At 43.4% G+C, this 26445-nt stretch overlaps 1 protein-coding gene across 4 annotated transcripts in view; it reads right to left on the bottom strand.

Moving 5' to 3' along the window:
* Positions 1 to 26445, bottom strand: part of LOC137423623 (uncharacterized) — a 364689-nt gene that overhangs the window by 150378 nt on the left and 187866 nt on the right. For 2 of the 4 annotated variants that reach the window (XM_078773962.1, XM_078773963.1), the window contains exons 7-9: positions 13336 to 13478; positions 2796 to 2928; positions 2090 to 2160 (exon numbers count right to left, since the gene is read on the bottom strand). The exons of the other annotated variants lie outside the window; for them this stretch is intronic. In XM_078773962.1, the coding sequence (XP_078630088.1) occupies positions 2090 to 2160; positions 2796 to 2928; positions 13336 to 13478 (347 nt within the window). The remainder of the gene's footprint in view (positions 1 to 2089; positions 2161 to 2795; positions 2929 to 13335; positions 13479 to 26445) is intronic. 4 annotated transcript variants of the gene reach the window in all.

The following is a 26445-nucleotide window of genomic DNA, read 5'->3' as shown; positions in this document are numbered from 1 at the left end:
TGGAATTAAAGGAAGATGGAAAAGATATATGGAAATGCTGTTGAATACAGAGAATGAATGGGATGGCAACATAGAGAGTAACCCAGTTTTAGGACCGGCAGAGAAGATAACTGAGAAGGAAGTTGAGAAAGCGATAAAAGCAATGAAGAGTAGAAAAGCGGGAGGGCCGACGGGAGTTGTGGGAGATATGTGGAAGGCAGCAGGAAGTTGGGGTGTGAAGAGAATGACAGAGATCTGTAATCTGGTGGTGAAAGAAGGCCGCATTTCAGTGGATTGAGAACCGAGTACACTCGTCCCTCTATACAAGGGGAAAGGTGACCCTCTGTAGTGTGGCTCGTACCGAGCGACAAAGTTATTGGAGCATGGAATGAAGGTATTGGAAAGGGTGTTGGAGAGGAGGATAAGGAAGAAGGTGAAGACCGATGAAATGCAGTTTGGATTTATGCCAGGAAGAGGAACGACAGACGCGCTCTTTATTGCGAGGCAGTTGCAGGAGAAGTACATGGAGAAGAGGAAGAAGTTGTTTCTTGGGTTTGTTGATCTGGAGAAAGCATTCGTTAGGGTTCCACGCGAAGTATTAACATGGGCATTGAGGAAGTTAGGAGTGGAGGAATGGTTGATCAGAGTAGTGATGGCAATGTACAAAAGAGCACACACAGCTGTAAGGACGAAGGACGGGAATAGTGGTGAGTTTGAGATGAAGGTGGGAGTGCATCAGGCGTCGGTACTAAGTCCACTACTATTTGTAGCTGTGATGGAGTTGCTGGCTCAGAACGTAAAGGAGGGTTTACCGTGGGAGTTGTTGTATGCAGATGATCTGGTGTTGATTGCGAAAAGTATGGATGGACTGAAGGAAAAGATGAACAAGTGCAAGGAATGTATGGAGACAAAAGGTCTGAAGGTGAATATAGGAAAGACGAAGGTTATGGCAAGTGGTAAAGCATGTGGTGAGGTGGAAAGAACTGGGAAGTGGCCATGTGCTGTGTGCAGGAAGGGTGTCGGAGTGAACTCCATTCAATGTACAATGTGCGCTGAGTGGGTTCATCAAAAATGTAGTGGTCTGAGAGGGTCATTAACCAGTGTGGCAGCTACATTCAAATGTAAGGTGTGCACAGAGGGAGCTGCAGATGGAGGAAATGTTGAGTTGGATCTTGGAGACGGCCTGAAGCTGGGAAGGTGTGAAAACATTTTGCTACCTCGGAGACATGCTGAATGGAGAAGGTGGATCAGACTCGGCAACGGTTGCAAGAGTGAGATGTGCATGGAAGTTGTTTCGGGAACTGAGTGGCGTGCTGATGAGGAGGGGAGTGTCGTTGAAGCTGAAGGGAAAGGTGTATGCTGCATGTGTGAGAAGTGTTATGATTTATGGGAGCGAGACATGGGTAATGAACGTAGAGCAGCAACGAAGGCTGGAAAGGGTGGAAATGTGAATGGGTTCGGTGGATGTGCGGAGTATCGTTGAGAGAGAGGAAGACAAATGATTAATTGCGAAAGATGATGGGAATAGAGCCTGTGATTGATGCTGTGAAGAGAAACAGGTTGAGATGGTTTGGTCATGTGTTGAGGAAGGATGAAAGTGACTGGTTGAGAAGAGTGATGGAAATGAATGTAGAAGGAAGTAGAGGACGGGGAAGACCGAGAAAGACTTGGCTAAAGATGGTGGAAGAAGAAATGCGGGCAAGGGGGTTAACAAGGAGAGATGCAGAAAATAGGGCAAAATGGAGAAGATTGTCATGGGGACCGCAAGGCTAACCGTCGCTCTAGCAGGGAAAATGGCCTTAAAATGCATGTTGTTTGTTGGTTGTTCATTCATCATTGTTACAATACCTTTTTACCTTAACTTTATACCTGAAGCAGTTACCTGGCAGGTGATCTCATTGATACGTTTCAGAGCGATGTCCAAGATGTCTGAGCATCAACAGAGCAATGTTGACCGTTTGATTTCACGATTCATCGTTAAGGACAAAATGAAGCTAATCTACAATAACTCAGGTCGAATAACAAACAAATCCTTTTTCAAATCACTCTCAGGTGAGTGAATCATTCTCAGGTGAGTGAATCCTCAATCGTGAGTGAACCCCAGACTGACCTTGAAACCACACTCGGTGGTTTGGGACGACCTCTCCTTTTCATAGTTAAAAGCTCCATATTTCAGGCCCACTGGGAAAAGGGTAAAAGTGCAAAGAGAGGAATCAATTGATGAAGCTTCAAATTGTATAATTATTGATTAAAAATCATAATTTGATATCTCTGTTGAACCATCACTGCACACTCATTCTATCACACGGCCTACATTCCTGGATTTAAACTTGTTTATTTATTGGAACACAAAGTATGTCGGAATTATCGAGCATGACCAAGCAGTAAAAAATGGAGAATAAGAGATTTAAATAAAGAACCCAAATGTTGGTGATTTGAAAATTTAAATTAAAGTGTAAAAGCTGATTTTGGGATTTGTGTTGATGAAACGAAAATAAATCACCAAGTTTACACTGATTGGTTATGATAGTGGTTTGTTAAGAGGAAGAAACACATTTTAGCACAGTGACATTCCTGACATGATAAAAAAATGTGGGAAAGAAAGAACGAAGAGACAGGAGCAGAAAGGTTTAGCAGGGAAATTAATCTGAAATCAAGGGACAAAGATTAATAAAGAACAATGGAAAACGATAATTAATTAAACGATAAACTGAAAGATAGAAACTCGAGGAGGTGTGATCGAGGAGGTGTTGGAAATCTGATGGAGGAAACTCAGGATGACTGCTCGGTTTCTGTTCCTGCTCTTCACCACTTACTCTCTCGAAGCTGGGGACGGATCTCGGAATCCTGGACGAGGCGGTGTAGAGTGTTCACTGCGTGATGTTTCTCTGCATAACGTCCATCTTTTACAGCCTGGACCAGGATCGGTACCGAACCGGCTTCCACAATCTTGGGGGAAGAAATGGAGAGAACGTGAGTATGCATTACAGAAACTTATCAACTCTCCCAAACGTGAGTATGTATTACAGATACTTATCAACTCTCCCAATCGTGAGTATGTATTACAGATACTTATCAACTCTCCGAAACGTGAGTATGTATTACAGATACTTATCAACTCTCCCAAACGTGAGTATGTATTACAGATACTTATCAACTCTCCCAAACGTGAGTATGTATTACAGATACTTATCAACTCTCCCAAACGTGAGTATGTATTGCAGATACTTATCAACTCTCCCAATCGTGAGTATGCATTACAGATACTTATCAACTCTCCCAAACGTGAGTATGTATTACAGATACTTATCAACTCTCCCAAACGTGAGTATGTATTACAGATAATTATCATCTCTCCCAAACGTGAGTATGCATTACAGATACTTATCAACTCTCCCAAAAATGAGTATGTATTACAGATACTTATCAACTCTCCCAAACGTGAGTATGTATTACAGATACTTATCAACTCTCCCAAACGTGAGTATGTATTACAGATACTTATCAACTCTCCCAAACGTGAGTATGTATTACAGTGTTACGGATTCATCACTTCCGTTGTTGTGGTTTTCATCCACTGTAAACATTTTTGATTCCATGTACTATTATTGTTGTCGTTTGAGGGAGATAGAGAATACTATTTTCAAAAGGTAAAAAAGTTAATGTTTTAAATGAAACCAGAACCGGACGACGACGAAGAGGAAGAGGAGGAAAGGAAGGCGGAGCGAGTGAGTCGGACAAGAAGCCGAGCTGCTTCAAGGTCCTGAGCGAATGTTGGCGAACGAGAGTCACGTGTGAAGTCTGGGTTTCCCGGGAAAGGGATTCCTGCGACAGAGTTGTTATTGCTGTGACAGATAAACCTGCGTGACAGGTTTTGCGGTTGATTCCGACGAGAATCATCGGAGTGCCGTTACGCCACGAGAACGGGCCGTCGGCAATTTTTACCTCGCGCAGGATTTGCGCATCGCTCTTTTTCACTTCGCTTCAAGCTTTTTCACCACATTCAGACATTAATCTGGTGTGCGTGTGTGTTACGTGCTCCTCCACAAACACCGGTCACGGTGTACCTCCGAGCCCCGAGAGGAGTCACGGCAGAAAGATGTGTTATTCTGTATGTCAAAGATCAATGGTGAAACCACACCAATTGTTACCAACAAACAAGTATTGTATTAAGATCACACAATAATAACAGTACAACAACAATAGTAATCAATTGTACAACCAATATATTTTCCCTATGATGGCATCATCAGGTTCGTACAATATAACTCACTGTTCTCCAAGTGAGCGAAAAGAAGAACATTCCCCAATGTCTCTATTCCGGCATCAAGCCAAAGTCGATCCGCTCAAGTGATCGTCAGAACGATGTCCAATCGAGACCAGAATCCCGTTCGGATGACAGTCACAGTCACGCTGCCAAAGCTGCGCAAAGGTGCCCTCAAGGCGACTGGGAAATCACACCCTTGGGTATGGACGTTCCATGGTTCCAAATCGGCGAACCACAGATTTCCCACTCAAAAGCCACGTTACACACGCACACCAGATTAACGTCTGAATGCGGTGAAAATGGTTGGAAGCGAAGTGAAAAACCTTGAGCGATGCGCAAATTCTGCGCGAGGTAAAAATGGCCGACGGCCCGTTCTCGTGGTGTAACGGCACTCTGATGATTCTCTCCGGAATCAACCGCAAAACCTGTCACGCAGGTTTATCTGTCACAGCGATGACAACTCTGTCGCAGGAATCCATTTCCTGGGAAACCCAAAGTTCACTCGTGGCCCTCGTTCGCTCCAGACATCGAGCAGCTTGGCTTCTTGTCCGACTCACTCACTCTGCCTTCTCCCTCTTCCTCTTCGTCGTCGTCCGGTTTCAGTTAAAACATTAACTTTTTACATTTTGAATATAGTAATCTCTATCTCCCTTAAACGACAACAATAATAGTACATGGAATCAAGAATGTTTACAGCGGATGAAAACCACAACGGAAGTGACGAATCCATAACAGTGTGTAACGTGGCTTTTGAGTGGGAAATCTGCGGTTCGCCGATTTGGAGCCGTGGAACGTCCATACCCGAGGGTGTGATTTCCCAGTCGCCTTGAGGGCACCTTTGCGCAGCTTTGGCAGCGGGACTGTGACTGTCATCCGAACGGGATTCTGGTCTCGATTGGACATCGTTCTGACGATCACTGGAGCGGATCGACTTTGGCTTGATGCCGGAATAGAGACATTGGGGAATGTTCTTCTTTTCGCTCACTTGGAGCACAGTGAGTTATATTGTACGAACCTGATGCTACCATCATAGGAAAATATGTTGGTTGTACAATTGATTACGATTGTTGTTGTACTGTTATTCTTGTGTGATCTTAATACAATACTTGTTTGTTGGTAACAATTGGTGTGGTTTCACCATTGATCGTTGGCATACAGAATAACACATCTTTCTGCCATGACTCCTCTCGGGGCTCAGAGGTACACCGTGACCGGGGTCTGGGGAGGAGCACGTAACAGAAATTGGGGGCCCGTCTGGGATTAAATTCCCTAACATTCATCCGGGATAGAATTCTCTAACATTCCCCAAGTTCCCAAATTTGGAATTTTTCTAACATTCCCAAATTGTTCCCAAAAAATTTGAAATTTTTTGTGTGAAGGTTAACAGGTGTTAACTGATAGTCACCATGGTGTTTGACGCAGAAAAGTTTGCGGCGTCCCCTAATGAGACACAGTTCCAAGCGTTAAAAAGATCGGAACTCTTGATATTGGCCAAATATTTTAACTTGGAGGTCCGAGTTAATATGAAGAAAGCAGAGATGCAGACATTGGTGGTAGAATCTCTGGTGGGACAAGGAACATGGAAAGAGGTAGCCTTGGATTGGTTACCCGAGGAAAAAGATAATGTGGAGCTCCGGAAAATGGAGATGCAACTGCAGAGCCAGGAAAGGTTAAAATCAGAGGAAAGGAAAGCTGAAAAGGAACTCGTGGAAAGAAGAGCAGAACAGGAACGAGAACTCGAGGAGAGAAGAGCAGAGGAAAGGAGAGCTGAAGAAGAAAGAAGAGCAGAGGAAAGGAGAGCCGAAAGGGAGTTAAAGGAACGTGACATGGAGTATCAGAAGGAACTTAAACTCAAGGAGCTGGAATTAATGGGAGAACAGAGAGAAGTAGTATCCATGCCAGCTAGTTCGACAACTAGTCAGAACACTTGGGATGTTGGTAGGCATGTGAGGCTGGTTCCACCCTTCAATGAAAAGGAGGTAGCCAAGTTTTTTTTACACTTTGAGAAAGTGGCTCAAATGCTAAAATGGCCTGTGGGGTCCTGGACTATGTTAGTGCAAAGTGTTCTGGTGGGTAAAGCTCAAGATATCTATTCGGCATTGCCGATTGACCAATGTGCAGATGATGAGATAGTGAAGAAAACCATTCTCAAAGCCTATGAATTGGTCCCTGAAGCTTACCGGCAAAAATTCAGGAATGCCAGGAAGAGGGAGAGTGAGACCCATGTGGAGTTTGCCAGAATGAAGGAAACCATGTTTGATCGGTGGTGTGACTCGAATGGGGATTGGGAAAGACTTCAACCTGTTGCGACAATTGATCTTGGTGGAGGAATTCAAACAGTGTGTCCACGCGGACATTAAAGTACATCTGGATGAAAAGAAAGTACCAGAGTTGTATGAGGCAGCAACCATGGCAGATGACTATGCCTTGACACAGGATGGGGTTCCACAAACCTAACTTCCCACCTAGAGTTAGCCAGGGGAGTTATGGTAAATCAGGTGCGGAGAACAAATATTCATGGAGGTGGCCTACAGATGACGATGGGGACAAATCTGATACCGCGACCTTTAGGGGTCAGACGACTACAGTTCCAAGACAGATTTATCTTCCGGGGGGCCCGAGGCAGACCACGAGTTTTTCCTCCGGGCCCACTTGCGCTTTTTGCAAGAAACCTGGGCATTTGATGTCCCAATGTTATGCCCTGAAAAGGAAAAATCAGGAGCGGAGTCAGGCTAGTGCAACTCCGAATGCATTGGCCAATGTGAGAAATCGTCCTTGGAGGACAGTGCCTTGTGAAGGTTCCCATGCCAAAGTTACGGCATCACAGAACGACCTTGTTCAAGGGGGTTACAAACCTTTTATTTCAGAGGGGTTTGTGTCACTGGATGGAGACTTAACGAACCAGAGACCTGTTCGGGTATTGAGGTACACAGGAGCACATCAATCTTTGATGCTTGAGGGCATTTTGCCATTGTCAGAGAAGACGGAAACTGGTGTTAGTGTTCTTTTACAGGGGGTTGGTGGCTATGTTATAGCTCCTCTTCATGTCATCCATTTGGAGTCTGATTTGGTGTCAGGACCGGTCAATGTAGGTGTACAAGCTACTCTTCATGTTGAGGGAATCTCTTTTGTTATCGGGAATGATTTGGCTAGTGGTCGAGTTTCTAGTAATCCGATGTTTGTTGAAAAGCCTAGTATGGAAAATAACACCGCACAGTTAGAGCAGGAGATTCCGGGTATCTTTCCATCCGGTGCCGCGACTCATGCTATGGGAAGGAAGCGCTCTGAAGAGAAGGAGAAGGTACTGACGTCATGCTTTGCACAGTCACTTCTTGTCGAGTACCCTGAAACTAAGTGTCAGCACACACAAGTCATGGATGGAGGCAATGTTGGCAAGCTCTTTGTAGGTGGACTGAACTTTGACAGAAGTGAAGATGTTCTGGACTCTATCTTTGGCAAATATGGACCACTCTTGGAAGTGCTGCTGATAAAAGACAGGGAGACGCAAAAGTCGAGAGGGTTTGGCTTTGTCACGTTTGAAAACACAAGGTACGCCAAAGATGCAGAACAGGATTTGAATGGCAAGGATTTGGATGGTCGGACCACAACAGTAGAGAAGGCAGGCTATGGGCGTCGAGGGGGCTACAGAGGAGGAAAACGTGGAGGTAGTTTCAGGGGTGGCTCTGGCTCCTGGGGTGGGAGTAGTAGTTTTGGTGGCGGCCACAGTCGTGATTACAACGGAGGCTCCCAGCAGCAGCAGCGCAGTTTTGGCAACTCTCGACGGAATGACTATTATGGTGGTAGCCGAGATGGGGACCGCTACTCCCGTGACTACAGCACCCGACTCTACAACTGTGATTATGATTTTTATGATCAAGAGTAGAGTTGGAAGCACCGAGTGCTCAGGAGCAGCTGAGCCAAGATTCCTACACGGATTAACCCGTGAACTCCACGTTCCTAAATGCGTCCATGCAGTGAATACTTCCAGGCCTCACCACCCAACCACAATGAAACCTGGCTCCCAGCTCGGTCTCCTTAAAAAAGTGCTATAGATTTGCTTGGCTTTGGATTTTTGATCACAACTCCTAAACCTTCATTCAAAAAAAAAATGAAAAATATAAATCAGAGGTTGATGAGATGGAGTTTGGCTTTGCAGGAGTTCAACTTGGAAATTGAGCATGTAAAGGGCAGGGACAATGTCGTTGCTGATGCTTTGTCCAGAGTGAACTAACTTTGGAAATTTCTGTCGGTTGTTTGGAAGTTTTGTTGCTTTCTTTTGGGGAATATTATTTATTGTTGCTCATGTGAATTGATAATTTGGGTGTGAGTTTTACTTTTGTTTGTTAAAAGAGTTTTTGCCTGCAAAGAAAGTTTTCACTATGTTCTAACTTTCTTTCTTGAGGGGGGGAAGTGTTACGGATTCGTCACTTCCGTTGTTGTGGTTTTCATCCAATGAAAACATTTTTGATTCCATGTACTATTATTGTTGTCGTTTAAGGGAGATAGAGATTACTATTTTCAAAAGGTAAAAAAGTTAATGTTTTAAATGAAACCGGAACCGGACGACGACGAAGAGGCAGAGGAGGAAGAGAAGGCGGAGCGAGTGAGACGGACAAGAAGCCAAGCTGCTTCAAGGTCCTGAGCGAACGTTGGCGAACGAGAGTCACGTATGAACTTTGGGTTTCCCGGGAAAGGGATTCCTGTGACAGAGTTGTAATCGCTGTGACAGATAAACCTGCGTGACAGGTTTTGCGGTTGATTCCGACGAGAATCATCGGAGTGCCGTTACGCCATGAGAACGGGCCGTCGGCCATTTTTACCTTGCGCAGGATTTGCGCATCGCTCAAGGTTATTCACTTCGCTTCAACCATTTTCACCACATTCAGACATTAATCTGGTGTGCGTGTGTAACGTGGCTTTTGAGTGGGAAATCTGCGGTTTGCTGATTTGCAGCCGTGGAACGTCCATACCCGAGGGTGTGATTTCCCAGTCGCCTTGAGGGCACCTTTGCGCAGCTTTGGCAGCGGGACTGTGACTGTCATCTGAACGGGATTCTGGTCTCGATTGGACATCGTTCTGAAGATCACTGGAGCGGATCGACTTTGGCTTGATGCCGGAACAGAGACATTGGGGAATGTTCTTCTTTCCGCTCACTTGGAGCACAGTAAGTTATATTGTACGAACCTGATGGAACCATCATAGGAAAATATATTGGTTGTACAATTGATTACTATTGTTGTTGTACTGTTATTCTTGTGTGATCTTCATACAATACTTGTTTGTTGGTAACAATTGGTGTGGTTTCACCATTGATCCTTGGCATACAAAATAACACATCTTTCTGCCGTGACTCCTCTCGGGGCTCGGAGGTACACCGTGACCGGGGTCTGGGGAGGAGCACGTAACAACAGATACTTATCAACTCTCCCAAACGTGAGTATGTATTACAGATACTTATCAACTCTCCCAAACATGAGTTTGTATTACAGATACTTATCAACTCTCCCAAACGTGAGTATGTATTACAGATACTTATCAACTCTCCCAAACGTGAGTATGTATTACAGATACTTATCAACTCTCCCAAACGTGAGTGTGTATTACAGATACTTATCAACTCTCCCAAACGTGAGTATGTATTACAGATACTTATCAACTCTCACAAACGTGAGTATGTATTACAGATACTTATCAACTCTCCCAAACGTGAGCATGTATTACAGATACTTATCAACTCTTCCAAACGTGAGTATGTATTACATATACTTAACAACTCTCCCAAACGTGAGTATGTATTACAGATGCTTATCAACTCTCCCAATCGTGAGGATATATTACAGATACTTATCAACTCTCCCAAACGTGAGTATGTATAACAGATACTTATCAACTCTCCCAATCGTGAGTATGTATTACAGATGCTTATCAACTCTCCCAATCGTGAGGATATATTACAGATACTTATCAACTCTCCCAAATGCAAGTATGTATTGCAGATACTTATCATCTCTCCCAAACATGAGTATGCATTACAGATACTTATCAACTCTCCCAAACATGAGTATGTATTACAGATACTTATCAACTCTCCAAAATGTGAGTATGTATTACAGATACTTATCAAGTCTCCCAAACGTGAGTATGTATTGCAGATACTTATCAACTCTCCCAAACGTGAGTATGTATTACAGATACTTATCAACTCTCCCAATCGTGAGTATGTATTACAGATACTTATCAACTCTCCCAAACGCAAGTATGTATTTCATATACTTATCAACTCTCCCAAACGTGAGTATGTATTACAGATACTTATCAACTCTCCCAAACGTAAGTATGTATTACAGATACTTATCATCTCTCCCAAATGTGAGTATGTATTACAGATACTTATCAACTCTCCCAAACGAGAGTATGTCTTACAGATACTTATCAACTCTCCCAAACGTGAGTATGTATTACAGATACTTATCAACTCTCCCAATCGTGAGTATGTATTACAGATACTTATCAACTCTCCCAATCGTGAGTGTGTATTACAGATACTTATCAACTCTCCCAATCGTGAGTATGTATTACAGATACTTATCGACTCTCCCAAACGTGAGTTTGTATTACAGATACTTATCAACTCTCCCCATCGTGAGTATGTATTACAGATACTTATCAACTCTCCCAATCGTGTGTATGTATTACAGATACTTAACAACTCTCCCAAACGTGAGTATGTATTACAGATACTTATCAACTCTCCCAAACGTGAGTATGTATTACAGATACTTATCAACTCTCTCAATCGTGAGTATGTATTGCAGATACTTATCAACTCTCCCAAACGTGAGTATGTATTGCAGATACTTATCAACTCTCCCAAACGTGAGTATGTCTTACAGATACTTATCAACTCTCCCAAACGTGAGTATGTATTACAGATACTTATCAACTCTCCCAATCGTGAGTATGTATTACAGATACTTATCAACTCTCCCAATCGTGAGTGTGTATTACAGATACTTATCAACTCTCCCAATCGTGAGTATGTATTACAGATACTTATCGACTATCCCAAACGTGAGTTTGTATTACAGATACTTATCAACTCTCCCAATCGTGAGTATGTATTACAGATACTTATCAACTCTCCCAATCGTGTGTATGTATTACAGATACTTAACAACTCTCCCAAACGTGAGTATGTATTACAGATACTTATCAACTCTCCCAAACGTGAGTATGTATTACAGATACTTATCAACTCTCTCAATCGTGAGTATGTATTGCAGATACTTATCAACTCTCCCAAACGTGAGTATGTATTGCAGATACTTATCAACTCTCCCAATCGTGAGTATGTATTACAGATACTTATCAACTCTCCCAAATGTGAGTATGTATTACAGATACTTATCAACTCTCCAAAACGTGAGTATGTATTACAGATACTTATCAACTCTCCCAATCGTGAGTATGTTTTGCAGATACTTATCAACTCTCCCAAACGTGAGTATGTATTGCAGATACTTATCAACTCTCCAAAACGTGAGTATGTATTACAGATACTTATCAACTCTCCAAAACGTGAGTATGTATTACAGATACTTATCAACTCTCCCAAATGTGAGTATGTATTACAGATACTTATCAACTCTCCAAAACGTGAGTATGTATTACAGATACTTATCAACTCTCCCAAACGTGAGTATGTATTACAGATACTTATCAACTCTCCAAAACGTGAGTATGTATTACAGATACTTATCAACTCTCCCAATCGTGAGTATGTATTACAGATACTTATCAACTCTCCCAATCGTGAGTATGTATTACAGATACTTATCAACTCTCCAAAACGTGAGTATGTTTTGCAGATACTTATCAACTCTCCAAAACGTGAGTATGTTTTGCAGATACTTATCAACTCTCCCAATCGTATGTATTACAGATACTTATCAACTCTCCCCATCTGACCTCAAAACTGGACCCGCTCGAATTACTCCACAAAGTTGCTTCTCTTTCTCTTTTCTACAGATATTACTTCGGTTTCTGATCCCGAGAACTTGTCGTTTGTGTACCTCCGCCATTAGTGAGACCACGGAATACGTGTACTTTCGCCATTAGCGAGACCACGGAATACTCAACAAGCCATAACATCACACGTTTATTTTGTGGCCATCGGAAACTCAAGGGTGTATCGTTATGATGTTTGTTTCTTCCCATCAACTGCCAAAGTCTGGAACTCTTTAGTTTCCCATGTTTTTCCAAACACGACATTCCCCTTTTCAAAAAGCAGATTGTTTACTTCCTCAAAAATCTGCGACTATTCCCTCTTTTTCATCAATTCAGTTCTTTTATTCAAGGCCGAGCCTCGATTATGACTATGTAGTCCGTGACTGGAGCCTCAAAATAAATAAATAAATATTTTATAGTTCAGAGGCAAAATGTAAACACAAACCACAACACAAAAAAATTAATCGTCATACACGAACACAGATGTGAGTACAAGCAGAAAGACAAGAATAATGGTTGGAGCATCCTTGATGCTCAGGGGTAAATCTTGTTTTTAAACACAAGGATTTTTTTTGGAAAAAGATCGAGGCTCATGTAAGAGCTAAATCAATCACAAAAAAAACAAAAACGGACACACAAAAAAAACAAAAGGGAGCGGGAGACAAGATGGGGAGAGAGAGAGAAGCACACAAGTACAACAGCAGAGAACAGGGACATCGGAAGATCTGTGGGAGGGAGAGGGCTTGGGGGGAGGAGGCATGGGAAGGTGGGGGGGCGAGGGGGGAAGGGGGGAGGTATTGACAGATTGTTGTGAAAAATATAAACTGTAACATGTTTATCTTAATGGGACTAAACTGTGATCGATTGAGCTCGAGTCTAATGACAGGTTATACTAGTTTGTGATGACAGGTTATACTAGTTTGTGTGGATATTTACAAACATTACAAAGCATTTCCTGTAAGGTTCATACTTTATAGTTAATGATAAACATAATATTTCTGACTTATTTGTTTATAAAAACCTTTTCTGTGTTTGTTTATTTAATTAATTTGTTCCCTCTCCTCATCTCCTCCCTCCGTTACCCTCCTCCTCTCACTGCCGCAGTTTGTTAGCAACCACAGAGCCTCCATCAGCTCCTCTGTCAGATAAATAGCGATATCCAGTGACTTGTATCTCCCGTACACGGTGCGCTTCTTCAGGGTGTTGAGAAGCACATTGAGCGCGTCTGTGGGACACAGAGTGATGGGAATCAGAGATGGCTGAAGAGTATCCAGCAATGTACATTTATATAGGATTAAACAATGAATATCCAGAAATGTAAACTTATATTGGATTAAACAATGAATATCCAGCAATGTAAACTTATATTGGATTAAACAATGAATATCCAGCAATGTAAACTTATATTGGATTAAATAATGAATATCCAGCAATGTACATTTATATCGGATTAAATAATGAATATCCAGAAATGTAAACTTATATTGGATTAAATAATGAATATCCAGCAATGTACATTTATATCGGATTAAATAATGAATATCCAGCAATGTACATTTATATAGGATTAAATAATGAATATCCAGCAATGTACATTTATATAGGATTAAATAATGAATATCCAGCAATGTACATTTATATAGGATTAAATAATGAATATCCAGAAATGTAAACTTATATTGGATTAAACAATGAATATCCAGCAATGTAAACTTATATTGGATTAAACAATGAATATCCAGCAATGTAAACTTATATTGGATTAAATAATGAATATCCAGCAATGTACATTTATATCGATTAAATAATGAATATCCAGCAATATACATTTACATAGGATTAAATAATGAATTATAAATATTTATAAAAATTATACTTGAATTTGTTTTTATTTAAATCACTTTATAATTACAATCCTTCATTTGTATTGTCTTATGTAAAGTTTATATTTTAATCTTTACACAAATAACATGTAGTTTATAATGCTAAGATGTCACAATGTAATTCCCTTCCACAGTCTCGGTACAAATCCATACTCTCCTTGTTTTTACAGGATTACGAACAAGTTTGTTTTTGTACACCTCGGATTTCATTTCGGTTTTTTGAAATCATTAAACACCGGACAAGGCAGTCCGAAGAAGGAAATTTGTCAAGTTTACAATAAAAACCACCTTTAGAGGCCATTTTTCCCCGCAAAGCGGGGGTTGGTCTTTTTCGGGAACCGTGGTTGTTGTTGTTTTTTTGGTTCCCTTTTTGAAGCAATGTTTTACGGCCGGATGCCCTTCCTGACGCCAACCCTGTTTGTCGCCTTTTACGACAAGCAGGGAATTACCAGTTTTTAATTTTTTTGAAAAATCTGTGAAAAAATTGCTTACAAATAGCTTTCTTCACCAATGTGTTCATGTAAGTGTCTACAAACACCTCTCAATTTATTCCTTCCAAAATCCTTGGGGAAAAGTCAAAATTCAAAATGGCGTTCAAAATGGAAAAATTGTGGATAAAGTCATAGTTTGGCCAGAAATTTAATACTTAATATGGAGAAGAAACCACAAAAATATTGTTCTAGGACAATTGTGAACTCTTGCTAAGCATATTTGTATTATTATCTTGCTTTATATCCAAGATGGTGGCCAAAATGATGTCCAAAATGGCCGCTAAAATGTGAAAATTGTGGATAAAGTCATAGCTTGGCCAGAAATGTAATAATTATTATCTTGCTTCAATAATAGGTGTCTACTGAGACCTCTCAATTGATTCAGTATGGAAGGGGATGTAATAGCTGCACCTGGCCATGGCTTGAGGTGTTTCATCTGTGATGATCCTGGGACTGAGATGCAGAAGCTGTCAAAAGTCACCCAAAAAGGCCACTCACAGATGTTATCATATTCTGAGTGCGTGGACGATGCGGCGCTGATCAGGAGACTAAATGAGGACTGGAAAAACGGAGATGACCCCAAGTTGAGATATCATTTGGATTGCAGAACCGAGTTATACAATCGTGTGAAAAGTATATCCACTGCAACTGCAACTGCTAATCGTAAGTTTTTAGATTATCATTCAGAAGAAGTAGCCACTTGCAGAGATTTCGATCCCAATCTGTGAAAGTTGTGATGTTGCAAATGAAGAAAAACTAACCAAAACTACCTTTCTACACAATCCATTCCCTCGGACAAGACGAGGAGGACCGAAGGTCAGGCAGGATGAAAAGACGACGGGTATTCTCTGGGTCAAGTACTTCAAGTGCCGGCAGCTCCAAGTCCAAAACCCCATCAGTACACCTTGTCTACCGTGATGTTTGTATACTCTGTAACGAAGGCATCAACGTTGGAGCATTGGCCAGATACCCTGGTAAGTTGCCTGTCAGCCTGTCACAAGCAGGGTCATGCAGAAGTTAAAATGAATGTCTTGAGAATTCATATTTCTTTTTTATTTTTCTTGCTCCTTACTGTACTACTCGAAGTCGAATCATCTGATCATGAACCTAATCCTAGATATGTGACTATTTTAAAACATACCTATCTTCCAGACAGAGCCCGGAAGTTGTATCGTGCACCTGACAATCGCTACATGAACCGACTGAAAAGGAGCTTCATGGAGACAGCAGTGAGCCGAGGAGATGCCTGGGGAAATGAGGTCGCCGGTCGCCTGTGTGGGATTGTAGATTTGGTAGCAGAAGAGGCACTGTATCATCTTCGGTGCAGGACCCTGTTCGAGCACCCAGTTGAAAACTCTAAGGTATTGACTATCGAATAAATGAATGACCCCTTTGGATCTCTGACTGATTTTTAAATTAGACTAGAAGTCCATGACTCCATGGATAATATTCTTGGGGCAAAATTTTTTTTTTAAAAGTCAATCATTTCAATTAAAAATTAAATATTATTTCCTCAGGTCGGACGGCCTCTTGACGAAGAGAAACAATTGCTGTTTGAGAACTTGTGCAAATGGATGGATGAAGAAGTGGAACACGGTGTGACAACTCTCGCAGAGATCCACATGAAGATGGTAGAGCTTGACCCAACCGAGGACAAAAGTCTGGCATACAGCCGGCGATATCTGAAAAAAAAGCTTCAGCAAGAGTACAATGAGTCTCTATACTTCACGTCGGAAGAGAAAAGAGCGGACATTGTGTGCCTGAAAGACACGACAAATGCAATCCTTCGAGACTACCGTCAACAGGTCACCACCCCCCTTGCACACTGTTGACGATGCTGAATTCAAAGAGCTCACGATTACAACTGCCATCAACCTAATCTGTGGAGACTTGGCGAGAGTCCGCTTACCCGTAAGTAATACCCTTTAGTGGACAGCATGACCAATACAGAGCCAGCTCGCTCTGATTCCCAACAGCCTCCAGCAGTTACTGAAGCTGATCGTAAAAACTGATGAAAAGGTGGCAGTCTGGGGCCAGAACCTGTTGAAAGCCTACCGCCCTCGGTCAGCAGTGATGCCCTCTCAACTCGGACTCACGATTCAGCTTGACCACAAGTTTGGATCTAAGTGGTTGATTGAACGTTGTCATCACTTAGGATACTCCGAGTCGTATGCTGAGCTCCATCGCTATAAGCATTGTTACTTGAGTGTGAAACATGGACTTGGTAGCATGGATTGGGATACCGTGATCACAGACAAAGATGAAGCAGGAGCCGTGGAGATTGAGGAAGCAGAAATCGACGCAATCCTATCTCCAGAAGAGGAGAGTAGTGATGATGAGATGGATGAGGATCCTCAAACCTCTGCATTCTTTGTTCCAGAGGAAAAGACAGTTCATCAATTTGTTGGTGATAATATAGACCTGAACATTGTGTCACTGAATGGGAACACAGCATTCCATGCTATGGGCATGATCAAGGCAACTTGTCCGGCTCCGGCGACAAGACAAAATGAGCTTCTCGCAATTATCCCAAGAAGAAAGATAACCTTTGAGGAGAAAGCAGCAACTCTCAAAGCAGCAGAGGTGAAAATTCTGTCCTTTGTGCCAAAAAAGAAAGTAGGATTGGCAGACTTTCAGTTTGTTCCGGTAGCAGATCTCCACCAAGACCCTCCAGCTTTGCTACCAGGGGACATCGCTTGGGCGGCAGGATGGGCTATCAAGAATCACAACCCCGCGTTTGAACATCACAACTGGAATGGTTTCATGAAGTCAATACACCTACCTGAATGCAAGGAGAAGTCCCTCATTGAGTTTCTTCCAATCATCGAGGGTGACCCGAACAACTACAGCACAATCTACACTACTCTAATGGAGTGCCTACGCAGCAGTCAGTCTCCTGCTGTCATCACGTTCGACCTGCCAATATGGTTGAAAGCAACTCAGATAGTCCTCCAGTCTGAGTTGCCCATCATCACAAGATTAGGCGGGTTTCACCTCCTGAAAAGCTTCCTGGGGTCCATCGGGGCAATCATGGCAGACTCGGGACTGCAAGAGCTGATACAGCTGGTTTACCCAGGCAGCAGCACTGCAGAACACATCCTCTCAGGTGGTGCTTATGCCAAGTCCATCCGGTTTCACCTTCTTGCATCTGTGGGAATTACCAAGTTCGTGCTGAGAGATGTTGTGTTCAGTGAGCAGGAGTTCAAAGACATGGAGGACTTCATCAAGAATGCAAAAGATGAGAAAACAGGTAATTGCAATCTCCCCAATCTGTAAATCTCCAACTATCTCTGAATACTCAAATTGCCGTGCCAAATGAAATTTCTCATATTATATAATTAATATCAATTTCATACTTTTATTTTTCAACAGGTACAACGTACGCAGCAAGGATAGTCACTGTGTTCAAGGAGAGGATGGAGGAGAGTTTGAAGACCTTGGCTGAGGGAGGAAGGACACCTGCACTCTGGGTCTGGTACCACGGCAGAATCGACCTCATCAAGGTGTTCATCAGGTGTGAGCGTATCCCGGATCACACAGGTCACCTCAGCTGCATCATTGCAATGCTGAACACCTTCGCAGCAGCGGGCCACCATCAGTATGCGAAGGGAGCAAGGTTGTACATACAGCTGATGCAGCAGCGACAGGACAGTCCGGCGTTCCAGGAAACTTTAACCAAATTCACCGTGTATGGCAACCATGCAGTCAGGTTCTCAGACCATGAGTGGTCAGGCACATGGACCGACATCACGATAGAAACCACACTCATGTGTGATGCCAAGTCCTCAGGCGGTCTAAACAGAGGACGTTTCCGGAATGAATCTGCTAATAAGTCTTGGGTTCAGACGCTAAACCACTTCTCGTTCATTCACCAGGAGATGGAAGGAGGTATGAACACACGTGGAGTACCTGTCCACACAGACGTCACAAGAGCCCAGATGAAGAAAGACGATGATGCTGTCAACGCCATTGTTGGATGGTTGGAGGAGGTTAACCCCTTCGATGCAACACGGGACTCGAAGACCCTGGTATCCTTCTCCACGGGGTTCAGTAGCACTCCCGAGGACCCAGTCAATGCTGATCAGGCAGAGGAGGTTGGCAGAGCCATGCAGGCCAAGATGGATGGAAAAACGTTTTTGGATACAATGGAAACTAAGCACAAGGTCAAATCATTAGAGAGCTTCAGAAGTGGACCCAAAGTCAATGGGAAGAAGCTGGTTATTGACTCACTCAAGCTCTTCAACCGCCTCATCATCATCAGTGAGCGTGAAGTCAAGACCAAACAAGCCCTGCGATTTGAGTTGATGCCAACACCGATGTCTCTATTTGATAAAGACCAGAAGTTGCGAAAGCCAGACAAGGCTGCCCTAGCAAGGGTCCTGAAAGCATTTGTGGAACCCGTTGAACAACACCCCTGCACGAGCCTGGTGATTGATGGTGGGTGGCTCCTGCACAACATCAGATGGGAGGCTAAGCTCACCTGGAAGGACATCGCTGAGAGCTACCTCCAGTTTGTGAAGTCCATGGGGAGCCATTGCCTCAGGATCACTGTGGTCTTTGACGGATACGGCAGCTCCACCAAGGACCATGATCACCTGAGACGAACAAAGAACACATGCTGCGACATTCTGATTCACCCAGACATCAAAAGCCTCGTTCCAAGAGAAAAGTTCCTCGACAACAAGAGCAACAAGACCCAGCTCATTCGGTTACTTGCTGAGACATTCGGTAGAAATGGGATCAGTGTACAGGAATGCCCCGATGATGCAGACACCTCTATCGTCCGGGCAGCTCTAGATGAGGCAAGAGAGTCCCCTGTTGAGGTGAGGGCTGAGGACACCGACATCATGGTTTTGCTGATTCATCATGCTGCAGACCACCCGATCTTCCTCACAACAGCCAAAGACACATCTTACGATGTCGGAAAGATCCGGGAGGCCCTCCCAGAGAGATACCGGAAGTATCTGATCTTCTTGCACAGCTTCTCCGGCTGCGATACAGTGTCCGCGATTTCTGGGTTTAGCAAATCAACTTTGCTAACCAAGCTCTGCAAGACTGACAAAGCAGAGAGGGCCATGGACGTGTTTCTGGACATCCGAGCCAAGAAAGATGACATCATCAAAGCCGGCTGTGAACTATTCAAGCTCATGTTCGGCGGGAACCCATCCAAAGACTTGGGGGACTTGAGATTTGACATCTTCAGCAAGCGGGCCGCTGCTGGGAGCATCAAACCTGAGAAACTGCCCCCGACAACAGAAGCTGCAGCACAGCACTCTCTCCGGGCTTATCTCCAGACTAGAGATTGGCTGCTGCTGCAAACTCCATCATTGGATGTCCTGGACTACGGATGGAAACTCGGTGACCAAGGTTATGCGCCGGTCCCTACAACAGACCCTATCGCACCGGACTATCTTCTGAAGTTTGTCTGCTGCAACTGTGAGGGGGAATGTAGCACACTCAGGTGCTGCTGTAAAAAGCAAGGAGTCAAGAGTATTTCTGCTTGCGGCAACTGTCATGGTAACTCTTGCCAGAACATCAACCAGCCAGATGACGAGAGGAATGTGGGATATGCTGGGGATTAGGATGAGTAGGGTGAACTAGAGAACTGACTAACCGAGGTTTCAATTGAGATACATTTCTATTTCTATATAAAGCTATGACTTTATCCACAATTTTCACATTTTAGCGGCCATTTTGGACATCATTTTGGCCACCATCTTGGATATAAAGCAAGATAATAATACAAATATGCTTAGCAAGAGTTCACAATTGTCCTAGAACAATATTTTTGTGGTTTCTTCCCCATATTAAGTATTACATTTCTGGCTAAACTTTGACTTTATCCACAATTTTTCCATTTTGGACGCCATTTTGAATTTTGACTTTTTCCCAAGGATTCGGGAAGGAATAAATTGAGAGGTGTTTGTAGACACCTACATGAACACATTGGTGAAGAAAGCTATTGGTAAGCAATTTTTTCACAGATTTTTCAAAAAAATTATAAAATGCCCTAACTATCAATTAGCGGACCTCGGAAGGATGACAGGCTGAGTCAACCCCCCTGGCGTTAATTCAGCGATCGACCGGGATTCGAACCCAGGATCCTAGGATCCTAAGCTGGCACCCGAGCCGCTAGCCCAACACCAGGGACTTGTCAAGTTTACAATAAAAACAATATTTCGTAAAACTTACAAATGCATATAATAATAACAATCATATACAATTACTATTCATGAACATATCATGTAAACTAAAAAAAGTACAGAACCAAAGAAGAAACCCGGATGCTGCTCAACATCTCCTTCAATAACATATGAATCTTCACAATGTCACGTTTAGGGCTCAGCTCCCGTTGGAATGAAAGAGGAATCCGTGGGGATGAACGAAGCCTCTCCTCGCCAACACGTGCAATAGACAAAAGGATCACGGCAATCTCAGCAATCTCACCTCATCACCCCATGGAAGGGGGAAAACCAGGCAGCCCAGAACATCGCAGTAAGCACGTGAACCGGGAAGCTCCGAACATCGCAGTAAGCACGTGGACTGGGCAGCCCAAAACATCGCAGTAAGCACGTGGACCGGGCAGCCCAAAACATCGCAGTAAGCACGTGGACCGGGCAGCCCTAAACATCGCAGTAAGCACGTGGACCAGGCAGCCCAAAACACCGCAGTAAGCACGTGGACCGGGCAGCCCTAAACATCGCAGTAAGCACGTGGACCGGGCAGCTGCGAACATCGCAGTAAGCACGTGGACCGGGCAGCCCTAAACATCGCAGTAAGCACGTGGACCGGGCAGCTCCAAACATCGCAGTAAGCACGTGGACCGGGCAGCTCCGAGCAGCACAGTAAGCACGTGGACCGGGCAGCTCCAAACGGCAGTAATAGTTCAACACTGGCCGAAGGCCAGATGCCCGCGCCATGTTGCCGACATGATCAGCATAACCACGCCCTCCCTGTTACAAATGTTACATAGCCACGCCCTCCCTGTTACACTCATATCTCTTGGGTTTTATGAGATCTAAAATGTTAGCACAACTTCCTGTGGCTGAGCTCCCTCACCTGTGCACAAAGCAACACTAATGGAAATGCACCTCAAGGAGAGATGTGCAGAGCATGCATCAGATTAACGAATAATCTTCCCAAGAATGAACGTTTCATCCTTTGGGGCTCATCAGCTTGAAAAGAGGTATTATTTAAATATAATCCAGAATTTTCACTTTCAGAATGGAACCTGCATTACATTGAAGGATACCCAAGGATGACAGACAGAGAGAGAGACAGAGAGAGAGACAGGGAGCGAGAACGAGAGCGAGAGCGAGAGAGAGAGAGAGAGAGAGAGAGAGAGAGAGAGAAAGAGACTGACTGTTTCTTCCTTTTATTACAAGAGTACAAAAAATCAGTTATGTTCAGTCATAAAGAAACAAAACACAATAAAAATGGTCTCAAGGAAAAGTTATTATCAAATCATCATCATCAAGTGTGCATATGACATCATTAAAAACCCACTTTTCTTTAAAACATGTTAAATTCTTGTTCATTTTAAAAAACCGGTATTCTAGCTTTAGTCTTGCATTTACAAGAGCCTTAAAGGTGAGCAGTACATCATATGATGAGTCAGAAGCGTTTCCCATTTTTTTCTTCCTGGATTTATAAATTGCAAACTTGGCCTGGCCAATTAAAAAATTCATTAAAACCACATTTCTAAGGGAAGACGGTCCTAAAACACCATAATTAAAAACATTGTGATTGAAGAGGGAACCAAGCTTCACAAAGCATTCCTGAAGGAATGTAAAAAGAGGTTGCAATCGTTCACACTCAAGGTATATATGCGGTAGGGTTTCAATGGATGCACAGAAAGGGCATAGATTAGAGTTAGCAGTAGAAAACCGGTTCAGTAAAACATTATAAGGTAAAATCCAGTGTACAAGTTTCCAATTAATATCTCCAACATACTTTGGAGTAGGCAAGAGATATAAACTTCGCCAATTGAGGCAATTGGGGGGTATTGGGGGTAAAACATCCCGCCATCGAAGCCTCGGGTGCTCAGAAAATGTTTTTGTGTATAAAATTTTAACGTACGCGTTGTACAAAGTTTTCTTTGGAAAGGCGGGAAGGGATAATGCAGTATCATCAGGGCTGTTCAGGCCAGGGGACAGATTAAGTGGCGGGCTGAAGACTAGGAGTTTGGGGAAGTCACCCGCTGTTTCCTCGGGGGAAGGGCCAAGTTCCTCGCAGGTATTACGATACGTTGTGGATATCCCTTGAAGGAACCGAGAGATGATCCTGACAGATTTTATTCCGGTTTTTTGTGCCACAGCGGCAGCACTCAGCCGGCAGCTCCCAGACTCTGTCATGAGGTCTTTCACTCGCAGCAGCTTGGCATCAACAAAACGTTGAACGAGTCCCCTATTATTCAAGCTGTTTTCCAGGAAGGGGTTGTAGCATAGGGGCTCATTCAACAACATTTCCATGTTGTATGTTGCCATTTCACGGGAAAAGGACAGGGCTTGCCAGGCGTTCATCACCCCTTGGTAAAAGGTGGGCAGCAAGGATGAATCGATTTGATGAGGGTTCATCAAGAAAAGTTCTCGGTCGTAACCCAGCTTGCATGTAAGTTGCAATATGCAGTTAGCCAGAGGCCTCCAGAGTAGGGCTTCATCTCCATATACAAGTTGGCACACGATATGAAGCCGGAAGACCATAATCCGGCTGCGGATATCAATAAGACCTTGGCCACCTTCAGTGAGTGGTAAGTATGCCACGGGGGGTTGGAGCCAGTGTTTCCCGCTCCAGAAAAAGTCGACAATGCTCTTTTGCAGTGTAATAAGAAGGCTCCCGGGCGGTTGTAGGCATATCATCTTATGCCATAGCATAGAGGTGACAAGATTGTTAATGACGAGAGTTCTTCCGCGGTACGAAAGTTGAGAAAGAAGTCCTTTCCAGCGGGCCAGTTTTGCCATTACCTTGTCCGGTAATCCCACCCAGTTCTGCTGCTCAAAGGTGGTGTCTCCTAGGAAAATACCGAGGTATTTAATGCCACTTTTCTGCCAGTTCACTCCTCCTGGTAGGACAATTGGCGGGCAATCTCCAGGTCCTATCCAAAGGGCTTCACTCTTCTTCCAGTTTACCTGGCCTGAACAAGCCTGACAATATGTCTTTAGTGCCTGAGCCACCGCAGTGACGTCAGCACTATTTTTTATATAAATACAGACATCATCTGCATAGGCAGAGACTTTTAGCGGTGTGGTAAGAATTGATCCAGTGAAGCCAGAAATGTGCGTACGTAATTGGAGCAGAAGAGGTTCGATGGCAAGAGAGTATAAAAGTCCAGATAGCGGGCAACCTTGCCGTACTCCCCGTTGTACAGCAATGGGGCTACACAATACTTGATTAATTTTAAGAACACTGGATATATTACAATACAAAAGTTTAACGTACGAGATAAAAATAGGTCCAAACCCAAAATTCTCTAAAACTCTAAAAAGGTACATGTGGTCAATACAGTCAAAGGCTTTTCCTTGGTCAATGAAAAACAGACCAACATTCATATTAAAATTGTTACAAAACCGAATGGTATCACGGATAAGAAAGATATTATTAAAAATAGTACGTCCAGGAATACAAAAGGATTGATGTTCTCCAATAAGTACATTCATAAAAGGTTTCATTCGATTAGACAAGGCTTTGGCTAAAATTTTATAATCCGTACATAAAACAGAAATAGGACGCCAGTTCTCTATAAGTTGAGTGTCCGCTTTCTTAGGAATTAAGGTGGTGACTGCTCTCCGGCAACTCCACGGCAGTTGTCCATCCTCTAAACATTCATTCAATACCCGCAGTAGGTGAGGTCCAATGGCGTCCCAAAAAAACTGGAAAAATTCACTAGTCAGCCCATCCAGTCCAGGGGCTTTATCAGGTTCCAAGGCCTTCAAGGCAGCGGTGAGCTCAGGTAACCTAAGAGGATCCTCCAACTGCTGCTTCTGATCCTCTGCCAATGTTGGAAGGTTAGAAACAAGTTCCGATATTGCATCCTGGTTAATGTCATGCCGCATAAACCGTTGTTTAAAATGTTTCCGGGCACATTCCCTGATTCTGCCATCTTCATAAAGGAGTTCCCCATCATGGAGCAAGCGTGTAATCATTGACGAAGAGGCCCCCCTTTTAAGGCTGAAGAAGAATTTGGTTGGAGCATCAAGGTCGTGTATGTACCTCATCTTCAGGCGCAATAAAGCATTTTGTGCTCGCCTTTCGGATATGGAATTCAGTAAGGCCGTTTTTCCATGAATTTGTTGCCTCATTCCCTGGTAGCTCACACTTGCAGTTCCCTGAAGCTGTTCCTGTAATTCCAGGATTTCATCTTCAAGTAAGGTTGTGGTTTTTCTTTCCTCTTGAACACCATACGCACGATATTGTTGGCAGAACAGTCTGATGTGCATTTTGGCATTATCCCACCATTGTCTGAGGTTTGAGAAATTCCCTTGGGAGGCAACTAGAATATTCCAAATTTCCGGAAAAATGTCCTTAAAGGTACTATCATCAAGTAAGTTGTTATTAAATTTCCAAAAAGCACTCTTGTGTTTCGGGCAGGGGGCAGAAATTTTGAGAAATGTTGCGCTGTGGTCCGAGAATCCTGATGGGCAAATTTTGGATGACAGAACGAGGCGTTCAAGTGGAGGATTAATATAAAACTTGTCCAAGCGAGCAAGTACAATATTACCCTGAATGCATCGACACCATGTGTATTGCCTGATTGATGGGTGCTGTACCCGCCATATATCTGTCAAATTCATTTGTTTTAAAAATTTAGTGAGAGGGATTGTGGAGGCAGGATGGGGCTCTGCACTGTTCCTGTCTAGTTGGGGATGGAGGGTGCAATTAAAATCTCCACCAATACAAACATGATTGTCTTGGGTTTTTAGGGCGTTTTGGCTGTCGAGGGACGTTAGGTGTGTCCCAAGGGCATTAAAAAAAACTCGCCGAGCTACAGGCGTACTTGGGGCATAGATATTAAAAATAGTATAGAATTTTCCACAGTAGTGGAATTCTAGGGATGCTAGGGATCCCTTGTGTATTTCGTCGAATTTAAGCGATGAAGGCGAAAAGGAGGGGCTAATAATTATTGCGACACCGCCTTTGCGGGAGTCACCGTTACTAAAAAATGACAGGCCGGGGAAGAGCCTACACCACTCTGCGACACAGCAGTCGTTGGCATGGGTCTCTTGTAAGAGGGCAATGTCAACTTTCTTCTGTAATAAAAAATCCCTTACTTGAACTTTACGGACAGAGCTACATCCTCCGTTAATATTCAGGCTACAAATGGAAAAACTCATTACAGCTACAAGGAGGAGTGACCACCACTCAATTTTTTGATAGCAGTTCATTCTTAGCTTTTTGCAAACACTTCTTTAAACGGTGACGTTGGGAGGAATTGAAATTAAAAACGTGGGGCCGTTTTACCATCAATCTAGCGGAATGTATAAAATCAGGTAGCTCCGGAAAAAAGGTTTCTATAACAACATTCCTTTTTCGGAATGTGTCCTTAAGAAACCTTTTTATCTCGGAGGGAGGGATTGGAGGGGTTTCTTCTTCCTTAAGGCTACCACATTCACTAACAGAGTCATCTATATCAGATGGCTCAGATGGTGTGTCACACTGGTTTTCATCATTTATCTCCTCACCATCATCACATCCCTCCACGTTATCGGATGGGGCATAGTCCATAGAGGGCGGGGACGGGGAGGGAGAGAAATGAGCCATCTTCAGGGGAGGTGGGGGGAGGGGGGGGGTACTAATTTTTGCGGTTCAACCATATCAGTTT

Source organism: Myxine glutinosa, chromosome 3 (assembly GCF_964187855.1).
Source record: "Myxine glutinosa chromosome 3, kmMyxGlut1.1, whole genome shotgun sequence".
NCBI classification, from domain to species: Eukaryota; Metazoa; Chordata; class Myxini; order Myxiniformes; family Myxinidae; genus Myxine; species Myxine glutinosa.
This window is presented reverse-complemented; position numbering and strand designations above follow the sequence as displayed.